This window comes from Pyrenophora tritici-repentis, chromosome 2 (assembly GCF_003171515.1).
Source record: "Pyrenophora tritici-repentis strain M4 chromosome 2, whole genome shotgun sequence".
Classification (NCBI taxonomy): domain Eukaryota; kingdom Fungi; phylum Ascomycota; class Dothideomycetes; order Pleosporales; family Pleosporaceae; genus Pyrenophora; species Pyrenophora tritici-repentis.
Window position 1 is genome coordinate 3,035,447 of NC_089391.1, and position 23,259 is coordinate 3,058,705.

Sequence of the window (23,259 nt, forward strand, 5' to 3'; positions counted from 1 at the left end):
CGTTGGTAGGTTGTGCATATCTTTCCCTGGTTCGCTGCATGTTGTTTGCTTTTTCTATTCATCAACTCTCATCAAACTGTCTTCATCAAACCATCCATCTTCATCCATATTTATCCATTATATTCAATATGACTTCTATCCAGGTCAACGATAACGATCTCACAGCCGTCAAGGGCAAGGTTGCTGTGATAACGGGTACTTGATCTCTGCCCAGTGTGGATTTTTGAATCAAAAACTGACCCTTTCCAGGTGGGTCATCAGGCATCGGCCTCGCCACGGTTGAGCTATTGTTGTCTCTGGGCGCACTAGTTGTGAATGGAGACATTCAGGCACCACCCGCGTCTATATCCGACAGCCTCTTCGTCCAGACTGACGTCAGACAATGGAGCGACCTAGGCAATCTCTTCAAAGCTACCAAGGAAAAGCATGGCAAGGTTGACTATGTGTTTGCCAATGCCGGCGTTGGTCCCCGCGGAGACTTCTTGTCTCTGGAGGTTGACGAGAACGGTGACCCAAAGCAACCAAATGTTGACACCATCGACATCAACTTGAACAGTGTTGTCAACACCGTCACCCTAGCTACTCACTACATGAAGACTCAGAGCGAAGGAGCTATCGTCATCATGGGATCCAGCACTGGCCTACACCCCGTCCGAGCCATCGATTACTGTAAGTCTATATCGCTTATTATGTCCAATTCTCGACTAACTCCATCCTAGCGACGGCCAAGGCTGGTGTGATTGGTTTCGGCAGGAGTTTCGCTCGTCTGGTAGAGGTAGCTGGTCTACCCATCCGTGTCAACACCCTCGCCCCCTCATGGACGGCAACACAAGTCCTGCCCAACCTGAAGGATCTACTCGCCGCAGTCTCAGAGGACTGCCAGTCTCCTGCTGTAGTGGCAAAGGTCGCTACTTACCTAATGGTGGACAAGTCGCGCCACGGTGACCTCATCTTCGCCAGTGATGGCAAATTCACAGAGATTGAGAAATCTATCCTCGCACCTGCATATGAGAAGATCAAGGGTGATTCGCTTAGCGACGATGCAGTCCTCGCAAAGGTCATGGCTCTAGCTGCTTAGAAGTCGAATTAGTTGTGTATCGCACCGTAGCATAGCAATTACCAAGCATATCCAACTACCCACCTCCCGCAATCTGAGTTATGCCGAAGGAGCGACTATCTGTGCGTCGTGAAGTTTGAAGTTCAAAGTCCAGCATCAAACAAGGCAATGATCGCACAGCAGACGCCAAGGCGGCAGTCGATTGGACACCCGCACACGGATCGATAGCTTACTGCATAAGTGTACATTTTTCCCCATCGCACCGACCGACCTTGTAAACACGGAGGCATCTGAAACTTGTATGTTTCACTTTGAACGCGACGGAGAGAAAATATCGAGAAAAGACGGTATACCTTCCCACTATAAACAACCACAGATATACACGTGCACAAAATATGTCGCAGGCTGTACAAAACAACACAACTCTTAATTTATTTGGCTTGAAAATAGGTAATGCAGTAGCCTCACACGCACTGACTATAGTAATCTCCGTTAGCAACACACTTACTCCCATTAGCACATGTTGTGCAGCCTCCAAACCCTTTCCCACCACACTGTCCATACCTTGCCACTTCGCACGATGGGGCAGTAGTCGGCGCCGCCGATGGCACAGGTGACGCACTAGTCACCATAGTAGTAGGACTCGGCGTATCAACGGGCGGCACGGAAGACGTAGCCGGACCACTCGCGCCACCGCCAGCTCCGTTCCAAACAGCAGGACCGGGTATGGGGTACGACGTAGCCTTCTTCGCAGCATCAGAGTCGATATTGAATGCGATACCGGGGTCTGTGCTGCTGTATGCGCCGGGGAAGGATACAAGGGCGGAGGAAGGAGGGGAGGCGGTGCCGGAGCCTGTGACGGTGAATTGGGCGCATTCGGGGTAGACTAAGGGGTTTGTCAGCGTGGGGGTGGTGCTGGAAATAGAGGACATACACTGTGGGTTGTTTGCTTGATGTACAGCGATGAGCTCGTGGCGGATTAGGTAGTCACCTGGTGCGAGAGAGGCGGGAATAGTGATGCTGGCGTAGAGAGTGTCGAGGATGGCATCGCCGGCCCAGATGCCAGCGTTCTCAGTGCCGGATATCAGACCTTGCTCGAAGATCTTGACTGCACGGTTGCGTTAGCAGTGTACTGGTCTGTAGACGATGGGGTACTTACACCAGACCTTGCCGGACCCGTCAAAGCTGTCACATTTACCAGGGCACTTTGCCATGTATACCAGGAAGGAGGTTGGTCTATGGGTCCATTGCTTCCAGTGTGTCTTGAGAACAGCTCCTGCGGCTATGGTACCTGTCAAACCAGTACCAAGAGCGCCTTTGTTGTTGCATCGAATGTTTTCAGTCTGTCACTAGTCAGTCTCTGTCTGTATCACACTGACTGGGAGACGCACTGTAAGATCCTTGATGACCAAGGGGTCATACGATGAGTATTGTCGTTGGATACTCTTTTGACTACCCGGTGAGTTGTATGGTGACCATCTAGATACCGTCAGTGCATGGTCATCATCCCCTATGAGTATACATACCCTGGATACGTTGTGTCTCCGACTATGTACTGGTCAACGCCTCCATGTGCAGTCGTAGTCGCAACCAGCGAAGCAGCCACTGTCAGTGCCGTTGAGAACTTCATCTTTCCTGTACAATATCGAAATTTTACAATCAAATCTAATGGTGTTCAGGTTGCTGGAGAGTGCCAAGGGTGATATAGTTCACAGAAACCACCCCTTCATATACCTTTCTCCCATCCCAGGAGGCCTCATCAGCGCATGCCGCGTGACGCGCCTCGACTATTAGGCCCAATAATTCAGCCCAACATCCACTCAGACGTGGCTCTGGAGCCGTGAAGCTCATGGCCCGTGACAGCCATATGGAGCCCCGATTCCGGATATTCTTGTGTAACCGGGCCAGATCTGGGGAAAGTTACATCGAACTTGAAAGTGAACAATGAAAACGGGGAATGAATGCGGAATATGGTCAGTGAAAACCGAGGTGAAAGTCGTTGTGGGGTTGTGTAGATGAAGTGCGCAGGGGTGTTAATAGCCGGAGAGTTGTGAGCCACGGGGCTGTTGGTAGCGTGTGACCTACGATGGTAGAGTTTGATGCTCGATATATGAGGTGTGGGTCACATATACTCTAGCATTTCTTATTTCATTGTCGTCGGTGCTTGTTTGACTGTGGGGTAGGGCAATCGAGGCTTGACTTTTGTTTTGTTGCGATCAGTGGCTCGGTGCTGACAACGGCGTACATCAACAACAGTGATTTTATGTGAAAAATCAGCTGTAAACATGATCCAAAACGACTGAAACGTACCTCCAGTCAGCCGTATTAAAAGCCCTGGCTTGTAAGGCGAATGGCGTTCGCTTATGCCTGGAGTGGCTGCAACTCATCAAATCTCCATCCTGGTTACCGCGTACTTTGTGAGTCAACTTGCATATTGAGGAGAAGCCTGCCCGATACAGATTGACGACGTCTAATGAAACGGAGGAAACACCCGGATGCGCAGCTTGGCTCTGTGCCGTCGCGTGCAGTCCCAGGTTGCGACTACTCCCTTATGCGGCGGAAGTCGCGAACGGTGACCGGGGGCTTCCCTAAACCCACACGACTCATGGAAGACGTCTTGTGAGAATGTGGAAGTAATGGCGACGTTCCGGGGCGGGATATCCGATAAATCCGACGAGGCGGCGCATCGCCTGACCAGAGAATAAAGTGTTCAATAGCGTAGATGCACTGATGCCCATTGTGAGATAAGGAAGTCACCGCGTGGATTATCAATGTGGATGTTGCGTGAAAGGCCGATAGATGAAGGCTGCCCGATTTCCTGGCTCGGGGGAAGTCACCGCAAAGGTCTTTTTCATGATCGGAAGCTGCAAGAAATCATCATGATGCATTTCTTACCGCCGAAGCTATCATATGCTGCAGGATTGATAAGTAACCTCAAACGAGATGCGAGAAAATACAGTAACTGGTAGCCATGGAGAGTGTCTCACCGAACTATTTGCGCAATGAGATATGATATAATTGATCAAGAAAGAGATAAGACTTTTACATGCTACCCAGGCCTAGTAACCTTCTCAAGGTCCAAGTTGAGTATATGATGAAGTAAATGATGTCGCCAATTTCCCGGGATATGACAGAATGAAGAAAGCAGTCAAGAATAAAAGAATAGAGAACACAAGTATCAAGCTCGGAAGATGAGCTAGATGGCCATGTACCAACCCGACGCCTACCGGGTGGGTGCGTGGTATACCCATGTGCTGTCGACCGTATGCTGTTTCCATGAATGAGCAATGCAAAAGCCTACACATACGCGCAATGCGGGCTCAGGGGAGGTAGCTCTTTGCATCGCGTTTCTGGAGGATGACGAGAAGGTCATAGAAGTCCTTCTTCCAACCGACGCACTCGAGGTACTCCCACCAGAGACGAAGCGCCGGCGGCTCGTCCATGTCAGACTGCGATTGGTCAGAAAAGGTGATCTGGGTAAATACAGGATGGGCGGTTCACTTACTGCATTGAACGAGTCGAGAATGAACTGCTTCTTGATCATGGCGGTCTTCATGTTGGCGTCGCGCTCCCACACACGCAGTGACTGAGCATACTTGTGTATATCTTTTACCATCTTCTCAGTGAGCTTGTTGTCCTCTTCAGTATCGACAGTAGTATCGTTATCAGCCACAGCGAAGAGGCGACCCTCGTACTGGGGCTTGGGGAAGAAGTGCTTCTTGAGCTCCTCGGTGACCCACTTCTCGCGAGTCGATGAGGTGAGCTCTTCGGCCCAGAACTCCTTGACTGACTGTAGAACCTTGGTCGCCATCGTATCATGGTCCAGCTTGTCGGACCAGCGCGTCTGGGAATAGTTGCCGTAGTATACGTAGCGTTTACCTACGAGAACGAACATAGGCACATCCTCGTAGAAGTCGGAGTCCACAAGGTGGGGGAATGCGTCTTGGGGGGACTCGTTGAAGAATGCCGTAAGCTTCGCGCCGTGCTCTCCTGCAGTCTTGGGGAGATAAGGATCATTCTCCGGGTCGAGTTGATAGTAGGTACGGTTCTTTAAGAGACAAGGACCTTTGCCTTGAACAAAGCGCAGACCAGGTGACCAGGGCGCTCCACCCAAGATGTTGTCAAGGAAATCGGGATGGAAGGTGACTGTTGCATCGCCTGAAGGGATCCGGCCTTGGAACGCGGCGATAGTCATAAGGTGGTATGGCTTCCACTCCTGCTGGTTGTCTCCGGCAGATGTTGGCAGCTTTTGATCGGCAGTCTTAGACGGAGTAGACGCGGTTGGCATTGGGGTCGAAACACTGTTGGAACCGGGATCAACTTGGCCATCTGTAGCAAGAGGACTGTTTGCTATAGAGTCGGCAACCTGCTCCGGAGTACTATATATATATATCAGGTTGGAGTCACCATGACGTACCAAAGATCTTCTGCCTACCTGTTGTCATTGCCGACCTCAACCTTCTTGTTGCGCAGGTGTGGTGGAAGAGACTTCTTGACAGTACCGTTGCTGGTCACACTGCCTGCAGTCTTGGGAGTCGCCATGCTGTTCGCCTTTGGGGCAACTTTGACATTGGACGCCCTGAGATGAGGAGGCACACTGCCTGTAGATTTTGAAGTAGTCATACCGTTCGCCTTTTGCGCGTCAGCACTACCGTCCAGTGACTGCGTGACCTCAAGTTTGAGCTTCTCTAGCTCCATCTTGAGCTCTGTAGCATCGCGGTGTGACTTCTTGAGGTCCAGTTGGGATGGTCCGACATGCACTGGCCAGCCACCCTTCTCCAGAATTTGAACGGAGGAAGAGAGCCCGTGAATCATCTCTCGGAGGAGATTGATGTCTTCATACAGGCTTACATGTCCCTCCTCGAGGTTGAGGATGCGGGCCTCAAGGTATGGATAGGGAGAGATGCTCACCTGGTGGGCTATACCGGTCTGCCGAGTGATGTTCGGGGCGAATGCGTTGACAGCGGGATTCATGTGGTGAGTGACTGTGCCGGAGTCGAGGCCTTATAGAACGTTGAAGTTGGTATCGTGATGGGGATGACTGAGGTGTTGTGAGAGTAGTGCAACTGAACTTACTGTGTTGATGTGTGATATTGTAGAGCAGATGGTAGGAGAGATGATTGACAAACCAGAAGAGTTGTTTATATACAGAATACTGGTCTCTCACTATGGTGGACATGGAGGCGGTAGCTTAGAGGTGGCTCCATTGCTACCTGAGGTGAGAGAAACGACCTCGCCGTGGTAGCTTTTGGTGGTGAGCTTTGGTGAGGTAAAGTTCGTCCCAACTGGAGAACCGCAGTGCATCTTGTCAGACAGCTACAGTATGATCACGTGAGCGTGCTTCGACGGCATACTATTTGGGAAAGAAGAATTGCGGTTCCACGGCATTTGCAGAGCCCTGTGGTTCATTGAGGGTTGGTAGGCATGTCGGGAGTCTCAGTCCTGTCTGCTCTTTCCATTTGTGTCATGCACGGACCTTCATATTTCCATGATAGCCAGTCTGCACACACTGTACCTATTACTCTACCAATCCGACCGAAGCAGCTTTACAGACTAACTCTTCGCCTGTTGCCTCTCCAGTACTACGCGTCCATTCCGCTCAGTGCCAGCTTGAGCTGATTGCATCATCATACGGATGTCCGGTGCCGAAGTCCTAGGCCTCGCAACTCAACAGCGCCTACTCTTCCTTTATAAACTGATCTCGCCCGCAACTACAGGCTGCTCTTTCACTCGCTTATCGGTTCCTCACGGCTTGTGCCCCGCGCTTACCTTGTCCACGGCTATGCTCCGGCGATGCGCGCGACCAATGGCCTGGTATCCACTTGCTTCACCGTCAAAAGGTCACCGTCTGCTAATGTCTAAGAGATGGTCTCCACGCAGGCTTACGCTTTCCTCTATGCGAGGGACTGTGAGGATCACGAACCAAGGTTTTCACTCGAATTACAACGTGCATCCTATAGACAGGCAATGCTGGTGCTTCCAGCGTCGAGCGAATTGCCATAGGCGAATGAGTGACCGGGATGAGGGGAAGCCGAAGCGACACGCGACGCACGCGACAGCGCGACGGCGCGTTGGATGGGAAAAGACAAAGTTGTGTAATGTTTGCGAAAGCGGTCAATCGTAATACAGAGCAACACTGGATGCTGTCTGGGCCGTCTTGTGCTTATTACTTTGTCTTATTGTCTGCTTTGGCATGCTAGTCTAATGCAGGGGAAGGGACCTCGGAGAAGGAAGGACCCTGACGAGATGTACGCCAACGTCATTTACGCTTGGGCCCTGGGCTGTCATTTTGTTCTCCTCTCGAGGCGATTAGGACTCGACACCGCATGTTCAAACATTGCGAATCTCTGACGACGCCTTGCCAGCTTCACACGAAGCATCACTGCTTTTTTCTGCCCGTCAAGCCGACCATTGGGTCTCGATAATGCCGCCGAAACGCACTCACACCAACGACGAGGCGCACGCCTCACTAAAGGACAAACTGCAGAGCCTCCAAGGCCCCAACGCGCGGGGCGGGAGACGAAACAATGGTGTCAACGTTATGAATGGCAGTGGCCTCAAGGAGGTGGACAATGCCTCTACCAATAGTGGACAGACTTCGACCGACGTCAGTTCATCTGGAAATGTTAGTCGCGCACATCCTCACCCTATCTCACATGGAACCCTCGATCGCTGACAGGCGCCTTGCCAAATAGATCAAATGGTCGTCTCAGGACTCCACGGTACTTCACGGCTACCGACGCGCCTACCGCCTTGACTGCCCGTCGAGCTTCAAGAACCCGCTCAGCCACGTCGTGTTGAACCAAGGCATTGGACGCATGTCGCCAACTATGGCGCGACCAAAAGCGAAGCGACGCGTGCACAAGGACCAGCTAGGCTTGGCTGTTAAGAAGAGCTTCAACTCGCAAGCTGTTACGGAGAGCGACGTAATCGTCGACTGGTTATACAAGTCGAAACACCAGGGTAGGCCAGACTACAGCCTCATCACCGCCATGTTGCTAACACATCCAACAGACAAGGAGTTTAGGGTACGGTTCGCCCCCCATCGCAAGTGACTTGATGACTTCGCACACACATTGCTGCATTTCGGCTTCTTTTTCGACGATACCCCTCTTTGGCGACGGACCGCGACCTTTACATACATTATGGGATATGAGCATTCAGCAGGCGTTTTGGGATACTGGCCAGGTCATGACTGGGAAACGCTATGCATTACGGTGCCGATTGGCGGCTGCATCGTTCGGGTCCTTACATACAAGGCGCGACAACATGTATAGACATGAGCATTGTTGATAATGAGTATTTGGTAATATAACGATTTGAGCCGTATATCGGTGGCAAGGCGCGCATTTTGGTGTTGTTGTGGCGTGTTCGCCTGCGTATGGCAACGAGAAGAAGAAGACGTAGTGTACTGACTCTTGCTAAACTACAGTATTTGCGTCTTTGCTGCATTCAGTCTGATTCAGATATCCTGACCAATCCTTGCGAGAGCGGAGATCGCGTCGTAACTCTCTCGAAGATTCGACGCGCTCATTGCCGAGGCAGGCCAATCAAAGTGCGTCACCGGCCCGTGCCCGCAAAAAGTTGTCAATTGCCGGGAAACATCAGAGTCGAAATCGGAGAGAAGAGCACAGCGTAGCAACACCACGTTGATTAATACTACCTGAAAATCTTGTACAATGAGTTTCGCTGGTGCGCTCCCACTCAAGGCGGTGGCTCCTGTACGCATCGCCGGCTCGACGTCATTCGCGAGATGTCAACGACGATGTATCGCAACACAAGCATCGAGAGCACAATCGCGAAGACCTTCGGTTGCGCAAAGACAGCAGAATGCGCAGTCAATACGAGTATGTTTCCCCATAATGTACAGTGAGGCTCTACTAACATGCCATTAGTTCTTCCATGCTTCCCCTCCATCGTCCGCCATGGCCGATCCATACCAGACGCTCGGAGTCAGCAAAAACGCCTCTGCCGCCGACATCAAGAAAGCCTACTATGGCATGGCGAAGAAATACCATCCCGATACAAATAAGGAAGCCGGTGCAAAGGAAAAGTTTGCTGCTGCGCAGTCCGCATACGAAATCCTGTCAGACGCGGAGAAAAAAAAGGCCTTTGATTCCTATGGCGCCGGCGCCTTTGATGCAAATGGTGGCTTCAACCCTGGGGCTTCTGCGGGAGGGCCTGGAGGAAATCCGTTTGGGGGAGGCTTTGGAGGAGGCTTCGGTGGTTTTGGTGGGTTCGGTGGCGCTCAAGGTGCGGGGGGGTTCCAGGACATCAATTTTGAGGATCTATTCGGTGCTTTCACTGGAGGCAGAAGAGGAAGAGGTGGCGGTGGGGGACGGAACCCATTTCAGCAAGAGTCGGTCATGGTGGGTGACGATATCGAAGTACAAACAAACATCTCATTCTTGGATGCGGCGAGAGGTGTTAAAAAGGACATATACGTTACGCCCATGACAGAATGCGGAACATGTAACGGCAGTGGGTTGAAGCAGGGCGCAAAGAGAGCAGAGTGCAAGAGCTGTGGAGGCAGTGGGCAACGGGTAACAAGCATGGGCGGCTTCCACATGAGCGCAACCTGTTCATCCTGCGGCGGATCTGGATTTGCGATACCCCGGGGTTCGTCTTGTGGCACTTGCGGAGGCGATGGCGCGGTCAAGGAACGAAAGACCATCACAATCGACATACCTGGTGGTGTAGACGACGGCATGCGGCTGCGCGTCAACGGCGAGGGAGATGCACCACTCACTGGCCAAGCCATGTCTTCCGGAACTATTCGCGGCCAAAAGGGAGACCTCTACGTGCTTATCCGTGTAGCCGCCGACTCCAAGTTCAGACGCAGCGGCTCTGATATCCTACACACCGCAACTATTCCACTCACTACGGCCGTACTGGGAGGCGAGATCAAGGTCCCGACGCTAGACGGCGAAGTCAAGGTTAAAGTACCCACAGGCTCAGGAACCGGCGACCACGTCACGCTATCAGGCATGGGCATGAAACAATTGACTGGCCGGCGCAATGGCAAGGGTGACTTGCGCGTAGAGTTCAAGGTCAACATGCCCAAGTACCTCAGTGTCAACCAGCGCACCATCTTGGAAATGCTGGCAGATGAAATGGGAGACAAGAACGCACAGCGAGTGATCAACCCAGGCAAGACCAAGGACTCAGCGGGGAACCCCATGAGCGGACATGAAAACGAGGGCTTCTTGAAGAGCGCCTGGCACAACCTGACAGGGCAGCACAGGCACCTAGACCCCGAGGAGAGGCGCAAGGCGGAAGAGGATGAGAAGAAGAGGGGGTCTGGCTAAGCAGGTGTTATGAATGAAATGTTGTATAACAGGGCCGGCGTAAAAGGGTGTCACGAGGCGACATGACCGTGTCCAGGAAGACATTTGGTAGCATTATGACGGCGTATTCTGTAGATGGTTTTGGCATTGATGTATGAAGAGTTTGTAAGAGGCCTCTCGACTCGGCTTGTATAATATTACGTAGTTTACGATTACATTCACTAACTTGCTATGGTTACGCATGTCCATGATGCATCACTCACTAGCTCCGTGACCAATATATCGGGCGCGTAGCGACGCGACGCTTCTGCCCACACCATTGGCGGGCGCGAGCCGCATATCTGCAAGATCCACGAGGTTTGCCTTAGGCTCTGGCGGACGGTGGGAGCGAATTGAGCAGAGCGTATGCCACCTTTTGGCGCATACGTGATGGGATTGGTGTGAGGGGTGTGAGGTTGCTTGTGTGCCTGCATTGCTTCACGCTGCCCCACCCACGTCTTCGAGCTTACCCAGACAACTCCCGTACACGCCTCTCAGCAACCATCACATGCTCATACGCCCCGCCGCCGCGATATTTTCAAAAGTGAGCGCTGAGCTGACCACACGGTGGCCTCATGCAGAGTTTGGTTCCCGGCGAACGACTGATTTAGGTGTCCAGCCACGGCCTCAGGCCAACGCATCATCCCGTCATCTACCCGCTGTGCATATCCATGACCACTTCGACGCCGCTGCCCCGACTACCTTGAAGAAGCAATAACCTGCAGAAACAACGTGTTCTAGAAGGTGCGACTAGTGCTGTAGAAGCCACCAGCACCACGATTGCCCACTTCACGCGCTGGCGCCTGCCTGGGTTGTAGTCGCTTGCCCACGCTGTCATCGCTGGTACCGTACGGCAAGTGCGACCAACTTTCACTCGCGATAACCCTACACTCGCGAAATTAACTCGCGACCATACCTCTCCACAAAGCGCGCCCTGCCGTGGCAAGTACAGCATTGCCCAAGATGACGACACAAATCCCGATGATCTCGGTGCCGCTGAAGCAGACACAAGAAATCGACTGGATAGCCCCGCTGAAGCAGTATATAAGAGCGACGTATGGTGACGATCCAGAGCGTTACTCGGAAGAATGCGCCACGTTAAACCGACTACGGCAGGATATGAGGGGTGCGGGTAAGGACAGTGCGGCGGGGAGGGATCTGCTGTACAGATACTATGGACAGCTGGAACTACTCGACTTGAGATTCCCGGTGGATGAGAATCATATCAAGATTAGCTTCACATGGTAGGTCTGCATGCGACTGCAACGGAGGATACAGGAGCAAGGAGGGACGCAGGCTAACTAAGCACAGGTTCGATGCCTTTACACACAAAGCCACGTCGCAATACTCGCTCGCATACGAGAAGGCATCCATCATCTTCAATATCTCCGCCGTTCTCTCCTGCCACGCCGCGCACCAGAACCGCCACGAAGACGTCGGACTCAAGACATCATACCACTCCTTCCAGGCATCCGCCGGCATGTTCACATACATCAACGAGAACTTCCTACACGCACCCTCGACCGATCTGAGTCGTGAGACTGTCAAGACTCTCATAGCGATTATGCTAGCACAGGCGCAAGAAGTGTTTCTGGAGAAGCAGATTGCAGATGGCAAGAAGGTTGGATTGCTGGCGAAACTGGCCAGCCAGGCAGCATTCTTGTACACTCAAGCTACAGAAGGCGCGCAGGAGAATGTCACAAATGCCGTTTTTGAGAAAGTGTGGCTCTTGGTTTGCCAGGTGAGTAGCCCGTAATCACTATCAAAGTAGAGACTGACATTGCACAGATTAAATCGCACCACATGGCTTCGTTAGCCCAGTACTATCAGGCTCTTGCTGATGACGACGCAAACTCACACGGAGTAGCCATTTGCAGACTACAAGTCGCCGAAGCGCATGCAAAAGACGCCAACCGAGCAGCTCACAGCTTCCCCAACAACGCGCCAGCCAACTCGAATCTGACTTCCGAGACTGGGGGTATTCTATCGGACATGACGAAAAAACATCTGGCAAACGTGCAGGAAAAGCTGGCTGAACTTTCCAAAGATAACGATTTTATCTACCATCAGGGAATCCCGAACGAAGCTGCGCTCACACAGGTACCGAAACTGCCGGCGGCCAAGGCGATACCTGTTAGCGAATTATACCAAGGCCAGGACATTCAGAGAATAATTGGGCCGGACATCTTCCAGAAGATTGTACCGCTTGCAGTCACTGAGTCGGCGAGTTTGTACGACGAAGAGAAGGCGAAACTGATACGTGCAGAGAGTGAGCGGGTCGAAGTGGCCAACGATGAAATGGCCGCTAGTCTTGACTATTTGAAACTACCCGACAGCCTTAACGTGCTACGTGGGGGCATGGACCAAGATATGATGGTCGACAGCGATTTCCGAAAGTGGTGTGAGGAGCTTGCTGGACACCAATCGTTTGGCCCCGCGTTTGAGCAGCTAGAAAGAGACAAGTCCGAGATTATCACCTCCCTCGATTCGAGTATGAAGCAGCTAGATATGGAGGAGAGTGTCTGTGAGAAGATGAGGTCCAAATACGGACCGGAATGGACCCAGCAGCCTAGCTCACGGTTAACCTCTACACTCCGAAGCGACATCCGAAACTACCGGGGAGCGGTCGAGGAAGCAAGTACTAGTGATGCCCAGCTCTACAGCACCTTTCGACAATGCGAAGCCGACTTTGACGAGATGCGATCAGCTGGCGAGACCGACGAAGCCGACGTATTGTACTCAAGAGCCATGGTCAAGGCGGGAGCGAGCAAAGGAAAGAGCCCCAGGCCGATGGAGGGTAGCCTTATTGATGACGACATTGACGAAGGCCCTTCTGTTACACACCAGATTGGTGCTGTCGAGGATATCTTGCGGAAGTTGAACCTTGTTAAGAAGGAGAGGACGCAGATACTCAAGGATCTCAAAGACAAGGTATGTGTAGTCATTGAGGAAGCACGCAACGTACTAACTTTTCTAGGTTCACTCCGACGACATTTCCAACGTTTTGATTCTTAACAAGAAAGCCATTGCAAACCAGGAATCACAGTTGTTCAAGGCTGAGCTGGAGAAGTTCCGACCACACCAGAACCGCATACTACAAGCCAACCACAAACAATCGTCACTGCTCAAAGAGCTCACACGCACATATTCTGATCTTCTCAAGGACAAGCGCGTACGATCGGAGCAGAGCAAATACGAAGCCTTTTCAAGACAGCGAAACACAGTCATGACAAAATACCGGAGGGTGTACCATCTTTTCAATGACCTTGTTGCTGGGTTGACACGCGCCCAAAGCTTTTACTCGGAGATGAAGGACACTGTATCCAGCCTTCAACAGAATGTACAGACATTCGTCCACAACAGGCGAACAGAAGGTGCACAGTTACTGAACAATATTGAGGAGCGCAACAAGGCGCAAGGTGCAGATCAAGAGCAGCAAAGGATGAAGGAGCTGATGGAGAGAATGTCAATGGAGCCTTCAGGGTCGCCAGTGTCGCAAGGCGGGGGCCGCAAGAAGAGTATCCCAGCACCTCTCTCTTCCACACCAGGCTATCCTTCGACATCAGGTAGTAGCCATCCCGCATACAACCCCGCAGCTTCACCACCCGTCACACCACGCTACCCCATGACAACAGCACCAAGCCAGCAATATGCCTCTCCCCAGCAATCCTACGGTCAGCCATCAAACGGCTATAACCAATCCGCGCCACCCCGACGAGAAAGCTACCAACAACAGCAACAATACCCCTCGCACCAAGCCCAAAACTCACAGTCCTCCTCCGGCTACAATCCAGCAGCCCACAACCAATACAACCCAACTTCACCCCCAGCACACCAACAATTCTTCTCCCCTCCACACTCACAGCAGCAGCAGCCGTGGGGTCAACCCCCTGCTCAACCACAGCAATGGGGTGGTGCCTCACAGCCATTACCACAGGGCTACGTCCCGCCGCCGCCTCCACCGGGGCCGCCACCAAGTCATCAGCAAGACTACAGCCACTTTAGCCAGGGGGGTTACCCGAGTGGGCCGGGTGGTTACGCGGCGCCGCAGAGACAAGGGGGGCAGAACCAGGGAGGAGCGAATGACCCCTGGGCTGGTTTGAGTGGGTGGAAGTAGAGTGTTTGTCGCGTATGGGTGAAGGACAGGGTGGGAGGAAGTCGCGCCGTGTGTTTTTTTATTTTGATAGGTTGACTAGCATGACGGCATGCATTTTTGGTGTGTCTATCTTGGATAATCTTGGATAGTACGGTACCAGAGGTGTCTTTGTCTTGAATAATATGTTACCAGATGAACGTGTTTTGGCTTAGTCTATGCATATGGTGATGTAATGTTGTCTATGTGCTAGTGTATCTGTCTGACATGTCCCTTAGATATCTTTGGAGGTAGGTATTGTATGCTTCACGTACGCTTTACTGTTTGTCAAAGTCTAGCCATTGGACGCGTCTTTATCCCTATCCCCATGCCTCTCTCCACTCTAGCTTTTCCCTGCCGTCGCTATCACCGGTCCACCTGTCAGTTCCTTTCTCTCCCGCCACAAATTCACAAGCGGCAAAAACAGTTTCTGTTGTCCTTCTGGTAAAGGTTTCCCGCTGTCTTCAGCAGTTGCCTGCGCACCTGCCCATTCCCACATTGTAGACCAGTGTGTCCAGGTCCAGGGGCTGGATTTTGTGGGCTCCATCGTCTGCTACATGATTAGAAAGGGTGTTTGTTTGAAATCGTGCGGGGAGTGAATTATGTGAACAAGCCAAATAGTAAAAGAGAATGCATAGATAGGCAGGAAACATACAACAGGCACACCATCCCCCCCCAACAATTTCACAAACCACAAAAATCGTCACATAATGCTTCCCCGCCCCATCACCCCCTCCCTCGGCGGGAAAAACATCATTCGTCGCCGTCAGGAATCGTACCTTACCCACTTCCAACCCCGTTTCTTCTTTCACCTCGCGAATTGCGGTTTCAGAAAAGGATTCCCCCGTGCTCGAGGTGGCCACCGGGGAGTTGTAGGGTGCCGGCGCCGTGGGAAGAGAGGCGGGTTGATGTTAGGATTGATGGGGTGGTGTTTGGGAGGGAGGCAGGGGAGAGGATGATGGCTGCTACGCCGACTTTGGGGCGGGAGGATGGTGGGGGTAGTTGGGACATTTTGATGTGTAGAGAGAAGAGGTGATGGGGGTGAATGGGTTGTGAGGTTTGTATGGTGGAGTGACGCTAGTACTTATGGGGTTAGCGTGGGGCTATGCACCGGTTGTGGGTAAAGTGTGATATGGAGATAGGTGGAGGATAGAAAGTTGATATTGTATCGGACACGTTGATGGAGCGAATATAGTTTTCTCTATTCATAAAGCAAAATAACACCTAGAGGGCCCAGAGTACAACAATACACGCCCACAAATTACTACAATCCTCCTCCTTCAACAGCGTATTGAGGTGCAATAGGCTCCCAAACTATAGTAAAAGATCCCTACACATCTCGATGCTACATATTACATAAGACTCAGTACAGTTATTCACCGGACCAGTGACACTGCAATCCCAAACACCAAAATCACAATCTCACGCTCGCATTATCACACCCAGTCTTCCCGTCTCGGCTGTACATGCCGCCAACAAGCCAATTCGCAACATCGCTGGCATAGCAAGGCGTGCTTCCCACACCCATATCCATGGACGTGACGCCGGCGCCGGGGTTGTAGCGGCGAGCAGCTTTATAGTACTTTGTCGCGCCCTCATCATTGAACGCACTCAGTGCGTCTCTCAAATTCATACCCAAACCCCGTCCCATGGTGCCTTCGTTGATCATATCACCGATCATGTTATTCGGGCACTGTGACATGGGCTCCGCGTTGGAAGGATGGCAGCTAGCATGTCCAGCTGTCTGCATGAGTCCTGGGTTCTGGTTTCCAGCATACTCGGTGGTAGGCGCGCGAACACAGTCTCGACTTTCCTGCATGATGATTACGAGGATGAACTCGGCGGGAATGGAGGACTTGGTTGCGGTGGATAGGATGGAGGATCGCGAGGCCAGAGACTCGGTGGGTGTGTTATTTGGACCCCAGCCGTTGTTGTAGCACGAGTTACCGATTTGAGGGAGGGCTACGAGCCAGGCGTCGTCGAAAGGGAGCCAGTCTTCTTGGGCAGGCCAGCCGGCTGAGGGCGAGCCATCGTCTCTGAAAACTCTGTACCAGGGGATGAGTGGGAAGCCGTCGCCCTGGAATGGTCTGTGCCAAGGGCTGAGTGGGAGGGCGAGGGAGGGTGTGAGGAGGAGGGTGGTGATGAGAGTCCGGACAAGAGACATGGTTGTTTGTTTAGGGTGGGGATACGAGAGTATAGTGTTGTGTGGATAGCTCGATATGCTTTTTTCTGGAAGAAGATATACTCTTGGTTTGCAGGCTTGACTGTCGTAGTACTCTGTGATACATTATATTCTTCTTGAGTGTCGGGTTTAGAAAGGGAATTCATACTTTTTGAGAACTTACAAATTCTTAGCTTGCATGCGAGGACATTCGTACCATAGTACAATTGTCCACACTAGAACGACTCCCATATCCACCGCTCCCAAACAATTACAGTGGATCACTTCAGAAGCGATCGCTTGCACAATAATGCGAAAATCTGATTGGAGCCATATTAGAAAACCACTCACCAAGCAGTTATCTCGTTTCATAGAGGTGTCGCTGATAGCTTCCCTGAACTGTGATACAGTCGGCCCAGGATCTTACCCAAGACTACCGCTTCCAGATAACTTCCAAGAAGATTAAAGCGACGCCCCAAATCCAACATTGGAGTCTCACTTAATACCTGGACTGAGATAGTAATCTCCGGCTCATACCGCGGCACTGGCTGTTCTGGGAAGTGTTGCATAGATGGGTGATGCAAATCACATCGCAGACGTGGTATCTGAGAAACTCCAACGACGGAGATTCTGCGTGGTTCCATTCCGGATAAACTATTGCTTGATTGAGAAATGAAGTGCATGTATTGTAATATTGTAACTTCTTTTGTGACATAGAGAGTCGTGCGCACTTGGTATCATGGTACAGTCCAGAAGCGAACCAAACTTCAGCTACAAAAATGCTGCGAAATGATTGCATTCCCCGGAAGGAAGTAAAACCTCAAATTTAAAGAACTGAATACTGGTGATGTAGTCCACTGTTACATGGCTCCTGCGTATCATGGTAGGAATGCTTTACCTGGAAAAGTAGGTGTGGCTGTCCAGAGATGGTTTGGTCAAAATACCGAGATTCTGAGGCAGTTCATGTTACCTAAGACTAGATCAGCCGTGCGGAATTTCTGGCTTTTTGAATCGTGATGATATCAATTAGAGTTGCGGCTGACGTGATTGAGGGAGATTGTCGAGAGCGGAAGATTGACGTCCGTCGCGCTAAGCGAATGGGCCGCACCCGCCTTCTCGGTGTCACGATCGGCTGAAGACGCGATCTATTTCCCGAACCCATCATGGCGCCCGTGTCAATGCCGTCAGCGCTCACTTTTGAGCTCCTGGGAAAATGCTCAGTAGGGGGTACCCAGATTATTCAGTTTGCAATGATTAACATAGCCAGGTCACGAGGGCGCGTGCTGCAACATTGCACTTGCCGCATGGCCCAGTGCCCCTCCCCATCTTCATGCCTGTCGCGACTCAAGCCTCACTCAAGGGCCTCACACCGGACCAACTAGAAGACCAAGGATGTCGGCTATGCTTAAACAATACCTACCACTTGTATGGAAGCCCTCTCACTTACATGCCAGCCAATGCTGACATGTAGGAGAGGTCTTAAGCCGGGCCAGGCAACCCTCGATGCAATAGGCGGCGCGCATAAGCTCCAGTCATGGCCACACAATATCCTCACAGGTGCCAGCTAAACAAGATGTTTGGAAAAAGAGACGGAAGTGCTGACTGCTGCAGATAGTGGTGGGTGGGTGATGCTTCCAACTTCCTCCCAGAACGATCTCCAGCTGACGCAAATGCCAGCTTCCAGATGGTGTCGCTACTCAAACTCGCAAAAGTGACGGAAGAAGGTGTGCGCTTTCTCAGCCCTCATGATGGCTCGCCCATGTTGCTCACGCCCGAACACTCCATCTCTCTCCAAAACTCAATCGGCTCAGATATCATCATGCAATTGGATGACGTTATTGCTACGACCTCGCCTGACCATGCGCGCATGAAGGAGGCCATGGAGCGTTCAGTTCGCTGGTTAGACCGATGTATACAGGCACACAAGTACCCGGAGCGACAAAACCTATTCTGCATCATTCAAGGAGGGCTTGATCTTGAGATGCGGAGAGAGTGTACCGCCGAGATGGTCGCCCGAGATACGCCAGGAATCGCTATCGGGGGACTTTCTGGTGGTGAGGAGAAAGAATCATATTGCAACGTCGTCAAGACATGCACCGAGTTACTACCTGAGAAGAAACCACGCTATGTCATGGGCGTTGTACGTAGAACTCCATGTGCAACAGCGAATGACGCGCTGACTAGCCCAGGGCTACCCCGAAGACTTGGTTGTCTCTGTTGCACTCGGTGCAGACATGTTCGATTGTGTATGGCCCACTAGAACCGCCGTAAGCCTCTACTACCCCCTCCTCTCCATTCATACTGACTAAACAGCGTTTTGGCAATGCCATCACCGCCCGTGGCACCGTTAACCTCCGTAACGCCATGTACTCCGAAGACTTTGGTCCGATCGAAGAAGGCTGCAACTGCACTTGTTGCCGCCCCATCTCCGAAGGCGGCCTCGGTATCACACGCGCATACGTCTACCATGTCACTGCCAAAGAAACTGCTGGAGCACATCTCCTCACCATGCATAATGTGCATTACCAGTTGAACCTGATGAGGCTGGTGAGAGACGCTATCACGGAGGATCAATATCCGCAGTTTGTAAAGGGGTTCTTTAGTAAGCTGTACAGTGGAGACAAGGAAAACTATCCAAAGTGGGCTGTGGATGCGCTAAAGGGCGTGGGTGTAGATTTGTGGATCGATTGAGACTGGACTGGTACGGAGTTGTGAACTATGAGAACTAAGTGTCCTTTTTGTTCTTACTTTTCGAGGAGGTGGGATGCGTATTTTCATAAAACTCCTTCGCCAAACCAGCCTCCGCTCCTGACGATGACTTTATCATCATACGGTACTGTCTTTGCCATGAGGCTAGCCCTGACGCTTGACAAAGTAATCCATCGGACCGCTCAACTTCTCTCTATTTACACCACTACCATAATCAATATCTCGGTAGATTACCCACATCATGTCAGTGATTCTTGGCCGTCATCGTATCTGCAAAGCTACTAGGACGGTCTCGACACTCGTCGGTCAATCCGGGCGCGAATATGTGCGCCGTGGAATACTGCAAAAGTATCACACCAAGCCGGAACTTAACATCCACCTCGGAAGGTAAAGCCTCCACATGCATAGATGTTGTTTTGCAAGCTCTTGAATAGACAAACTTGATTAACAATCATCCCCATTTCAGCTACGATAGCAAGCTCTTCGTTCTCAAGCCTGTCTCTCAATCAATCTTTGATTTCTTGCAAGAGTTCAAAACCAAGTTTAATAACAACAACTAAATACGGAACCATATAGACTACTACGACCAAAGAAATACTCTTATTTGTGAGTGCTACAGAACTAATCTATTTTCATTAGTTTCAAATTACCCTAAGCTCCCCGTAAAAGCAATATAGGCGATACTAAAGGAGGTCGGACTAGCATTAAACAATATACACACGAAGAATTAGATTTATCTAGGTACAATCCGCCAATTAATCTTTCATCGTCTGAAATTACTAGTCAGCTAACCAACAACTCTTAGATATAAAGCCCAACAACGTCTTCCTCAACTAGCATGTAGACAAGAGCAACGAATTCTAGTTAAGAAAGGTGATACTAGGCGACATAGACTGCGCTTTAAAACTAAAGGGCGATAAGCTTCTATCCTACAGAATTAGAAACGTTATGTGGCGCAGTCCACAAGGCTAACTTAGAAGACACGTAGGCAAACACTCTAAGATCTTCTCATTAGGGCTTCTAGTAATCCTGTCCCACCTTTAAGCTCTAAAGTCGCTGCTAATCATACACAGTGTTTCTACGTGATGACAGGCGTAGAATGGCTGCATCTAGATTACGAACAGCTCAAGCAAGAAGATACGGAGCCTGAACTGGCAATCCTGTATAACCCACTAGCGGCATTTGGGCCGTTGCCGCACGAGCTTGTGAAGCATGTTGACGACGAAGAAGTGGGTGAAGTGTTGCAGGCCTTGTGGGATGAAGTTGCAGAAAATAGGAAGGCTTTACTGGACGAAACGTTACCAAGCTTCACGCAATGAACAAGTGATATGTTTCCTGATCTCGACGATGAGATAAAGAGCTTGGTGATTAGGATGACGGATCTCGATCCGGCGAAAAGGGCGCCGATATCAGATATGGTCACGGACCCGTCCTTCGAATGACTGTGGTAAATAGCCTACAAGAGAAATATTGGGGTTGTAGGAGGACGTGGATAGGACTGGTGCTGGACACGATCGATTAGACGTATATCTCCTAGGAAAAGAGACTATTATCTGTTGTATTATGGTATCTCCTAGAGCTGGCCTGCGACTCCCGCTTCCAAAACAAACAAAATCACAGCTACAACGCGACCCTTGTCCGAGATCGAACGTTTCCCCCCTCCTTGATCTTTCTGCCGTAACATGTAGACCTTTAGTTCCTTAATTTTTCCACAATGTAGCATATTCTCTATAACATCTGAAGAGGAGCGTATGGTACGGTGAAGTGGCTGCGTAGTAGCCCAAGTTATCAAGCGCAATCGTGGTAATAGGTAGAGTTTTCGGATTACCAAAGTATGATGGCGGTACTGTACAGTGCATACAAAAAATACTATCTATCTCTCCGGTACAGCAACTAACTTCAAGTATGAAAACAAATGGCGACAGTTCAAACAAATGGCCAATGAGTATATAACTGTGTGGTGAGGATTTCGGCGTTAAGTTGGCGACTACAAGACAAGAATGAAAGGTATTACGGTATCTTAAGATGCTAGCACACTAAGCTATCTCCATCCATTCATGAACCTCCTAGCCGAAAGACTACCATCCCTCCATCATCCCCTTCATTCAAACACCCTTCACCCCCCTCATAATCCGGTGGACACCACGCCGTCGTACTCCCAAACGCGGGAAACAACCTCCCCACCAACCCACTCAACCCCTGCACAAACCTGCTCGCCAGCACACCCGTAACAGCATTCAGCACCTTGATCCCCCCACACCGACTGCGGATTCGCAATCTGCGGCGCACCCGGAACAAGCTTCTGCGCCTTATCCACAAAACCCCTTGTGACGCGTTCGTACTCCCTCAGTGCAGCAGGAATATCATGTAGCGACTTTGCCACCTCACCAGCGAGAACATAAGATCCTACAATCGCCGCTGCGGTGCCGACGCCGGAGATGGGACTGGGACAATACGCTGCATCACCGACGACAACGCAGCAGCCTTTGCTCCACTGTGGCATCCGTACTTGCGCTATCTGCTGCATGTAGAAGTCATCTGCTTTCTTCATGGCTGCAAGACACCGATCGGTCTGGTACCCCGCACCTTGGAATTCACGTTCGAACCATGCTTGCTGCTGTTCTCTGGTGCCCGTGCGTAGTAAACCGTCAATCTCATCGAAGCGAGAGAGGTTTTTATCCGTCACGGAGAGGTAGGCGCGCTGGGTACCGTAGGGGTCAGGTCGCAGGAGGAACAAACGACCACCGGGGGCGTTGTACCATTGTGCGTATTCGTTGTCGATGGGGTCGCGGGGCATAGTGAAGAGAGCGGAGTATTGGCCTAGTCTGTGCAAGTAATCGTCATTTTTGGGTCCGTGGCCGAAGACAAGACGCCGGGTTCGTGACATCTGGCCGTCTGCGCCGATGACGAGGTCGTAGGTTGAAGGAGGTAGATGGCTGTTTTTGAAGGTCACTTCTGCGGTCGTGGAGCTGCCGGGAGTGTCGACTTGGGTGATTGAAGTTATCATTTCGTCGAAGATGTAGGTTACATTACGGAGGGACTTTGTGGCGTTGAAGAAAATTTCAGCGATGTCGCCGCGGAGGATTTCGTACTCGGATGTTGCTGGTTGAGTTTGTTAGGTTGAGTCCTTCTGTGAGAGGGGGCAGGGAATCTTACCACTCTGTCTCTCCTCTTCGCCTGTCTTTGGGAACAACGCTTTACGCTTAGTATCGAGATACACAAATTCCATGCCCATCTCTGTTGTATTCTTCTCCAAAACCTTGTCTAGCAACCCCATCTTTTTCACAATTGGTATGCATGCTGAGCGAAGGTCGACAGCTTGTCCACCGAGTCGTGGTACAGGCGAGCGTTCGATAATGGTAATTTGAGCCATAGGAAGAAAGCAGTGTAGCCAGTAGGCACAAGAAGGGCCACAGATACCGGATCCAGAGATGAGGATATTAAGAGGTTTTGTTGACGTCATGTTGAAGGATGAGCTTCGCAGAGATGGAAGCGACGATTCAGGAGACAGGTGTGGTAAGAGACAGGTGTGGTAAGAGACAGGTGTGGTAAGAGACAGGTGTGGTAAGAGACAGGTGTGGTAAGAGGCACAAACAAGACAGATGAATATCCGAAAAAGGCCAAGCTCTTTCTAACCTCACAGTGAGAGAATTGGTTCAAAACGTAGGGAAGAGCGAAATAAAGCGACGACCGATGAAGATACAGCAAACCACCGTCCATACCTAACATATATATCCCTAAATACCAAACAAAAACATGATTTCGGCCCTTCTTTACATATCCATCTCCCTATGGCACGCTAAGCTACCTGCATCCCACGCCCAGACTCAGGCCCCGATATCACAGTGGTCGAGGGAACCTACAGATCGGTCGG

At 51.1% G+C, this 23,259-nt stretch overlaps 10 protein-coding genes across 10 annotated transcripts; 5 read left to right on the forward strand and 5 right to left on the reverse strand.

The window, feature by feature from the left end:
- Positions 1-128: 128 nt before the first annotated feature.
- Positions 129-1,078, forward strand: PtrM4_066100 (FabG, Dehydrogenase with different specificities (related to short-chain alcohol dehydrogenase); the record flags this gene model as incomplete). Its single annotated transcript, XM_001933315.2, has 3 exons — positions 129-195; positions 250-669; positions 720-1,078. The coding sequence occupies 3 exons, from the start codon at positions 129-131 to the stop codon at positions 1,076-1,078; spliced, it is 846 nt and encodes a 281-aa protein (XP_001933350.1).
- Positions 1,079-1,561: 483 nt separating this feature from the next.
- Positions 1,562-2,687, reverse strand: PtrM4_066110 (Glyco-hydro-61 multi-domain protein; the record flags this gene model as incomplete). The annotated part of the gene is made up of 6 exons (XM_066105721.1): positions 1,562-1,564; positions 1,687-1,943; positions 1,992-2,165; positions 2,217-2,400; positions 2,449-2,536; positions 2,584-2,687. The coding sequence occupies 6 exons, from the start codon at positions 2,685-2,687 to the stop codon at positions 1,562-1,564; spliced, it is 810 nt and encodes a 269-aa protein (XP_065964348.1).
- A 1,690-nt stretch (positions 2,688-4,377) lies between these two features.
- PtrM4_066120 (uncharacterized protein) lies at positions 4,378-6,031 on the reverse strand (the record flags this gene model as incomplete). Its single annotated transcript, XM_001933317.1, has 3 exons — positions 4,378-4,506; positions 4,563-5,436; positions 5,493-6,031. 3 exons carry the CDS (start codon positions 6,029-6,031, stop codon positions 4,378-4,380), a joined length of 1,542 nt encoding a protein of 513 aa, XP_001933352.1.
- Positions 6,032-7,481: 1,450 nt separating this feature from the next.
- On the forward strand, positions 7,482-8,112 carry PtrM4_066130 (SAP30-Sin3-bdg domain containing protein; the record flags this gene model as incomplete). The annotated part of the gene is made up of 3 exons (XM_066105722.1): positions 7,482-7,682; positions 7,753-8,020; positions 8,072-8,112. 3 exons carry the CDS (start codon positions 7,482-7,484, stop codon positions 8,110-8,112), a joined length of 510 nt encoding a protein of 169 aa, XP_065964349.1.
- A 624-nt stretch (positions 8,113-8,736) lies between these two features.
- On the forward strand, positions 8,737-10,365 carry PtrM4_066140 (DnaJ, DnaJ-class molecular chaperone with C-terminal Zn finger domain protein; the record flags this gene model as incomplete). The annotated part of the gene is made up of 2 exons (XM_066105723.1): positions 8,737-8,904; positions 8,953-10,365. The coding sequence occupies 2 exons, from the start codon at positions 8,737-8,739 to the stop codon at positions 10,363-10,365; spliced, it is 1,581 nt and encodes a 526-aa protein (XP_065964350.1).
- Positions 10,366-11,346: 981 nt separating this feature from the next.
- Positions 11,347-14,500, forward strand: PtrM4_066150 (vacuolar protein-sorting protein bro1; the record flags this gene model as incomplete). Its single annotated transcript, XM_066105724.1, has 5 exons — positions 11,347-11,627; positions 11,695-12,124; positions 12,172-13,314; positions 13,361-14,259; positions 14,389-14,500. The coding sequence occupies 5 exons, from the start codon at positions 11,347-11,349 to the stop codon at positions 14,498-14,500; spliced, it is 2,865 nt and encodes a 954-aa protein (XP_065964351.1).
- An 843-nt stretch (positions 14,501-15,343) lies between these two features.
- Positions 15,344-15,526, reverse strand: PtrM4_066160 (DUF1421 multi-domain protein; the record flags this gene model as incomplete). Its single annotated transcript, XM_001933321.2, has 1 exon — positions 15,344-15,526. The coding sequence occupies one exon, from the start codon at positions 15,524-15,526 to the stop codon at positions 15,344-15,346; it is 183 nt and encodes a 60-aa protein (XP_001933356.2).
- Positions 15,527-15,929: 403 nt separating this feature from the next.
- PtrM4_066170 (Hamartin domain containing protein) lies at positions 15,930-16,679 on the reverse strand (the record flags this gene model as incomplete). Its single annotated transcript, XM_001933322.2, has 1 exon — positions 15,930-16,679. The coding sequence occupies one exon, from the start codon at positions 16,677-16,679 to the stop codon at positions 15,930-15,932; it is 750 nt and encodes a 249-aa protein (XP_001933357.1).
- Positions 16,680-18,360: 1,681 nt separating this feature from the next.
- PtrM4_066180 (Tgt, Queuine-archaeosine tRNA-ribosyltransferase) lies at positions 18,361-19,367 on the forward strand (the record flags this gene model as incomplete). Its single annotated transcript, XM_001933323.2, has 3 exons — positions 18,361-18,816; positions 18,866-18,943; positions 18,990-19,367. The coding sequence occupies 3 exons, from the start codon at positions 18,361-18,363 to the stop codon at positions 19,365-19,367; spliced, it is 912 nt and encodes a 303-aa protein (XP_001933358.2).
- A 2,143-nt stretch (positions 19,368-21,510) lies between these two features.
- On the reverse strand, positions 21,511-22,848 carry PtrM4_066190 (Tymo-45kd-70kd domain containing protein; the record flags this gene model as incomplete). The annotated part of the gene is made up of 2 exons (XM_001933324.2): positions 21,511-22,487; positions 22,542-22,848. The coding sequence occupies 2 exons, from the start codon at positions 22,846-22,848 to the stop codon at positions 21,511-21,513; spliced, it is 1,284 nt and encodes a 427-aa protein (XP_001933359.2).
- Between the last annotated feature and the right edge of the window lie 411 nt (positions 22,849-23,259).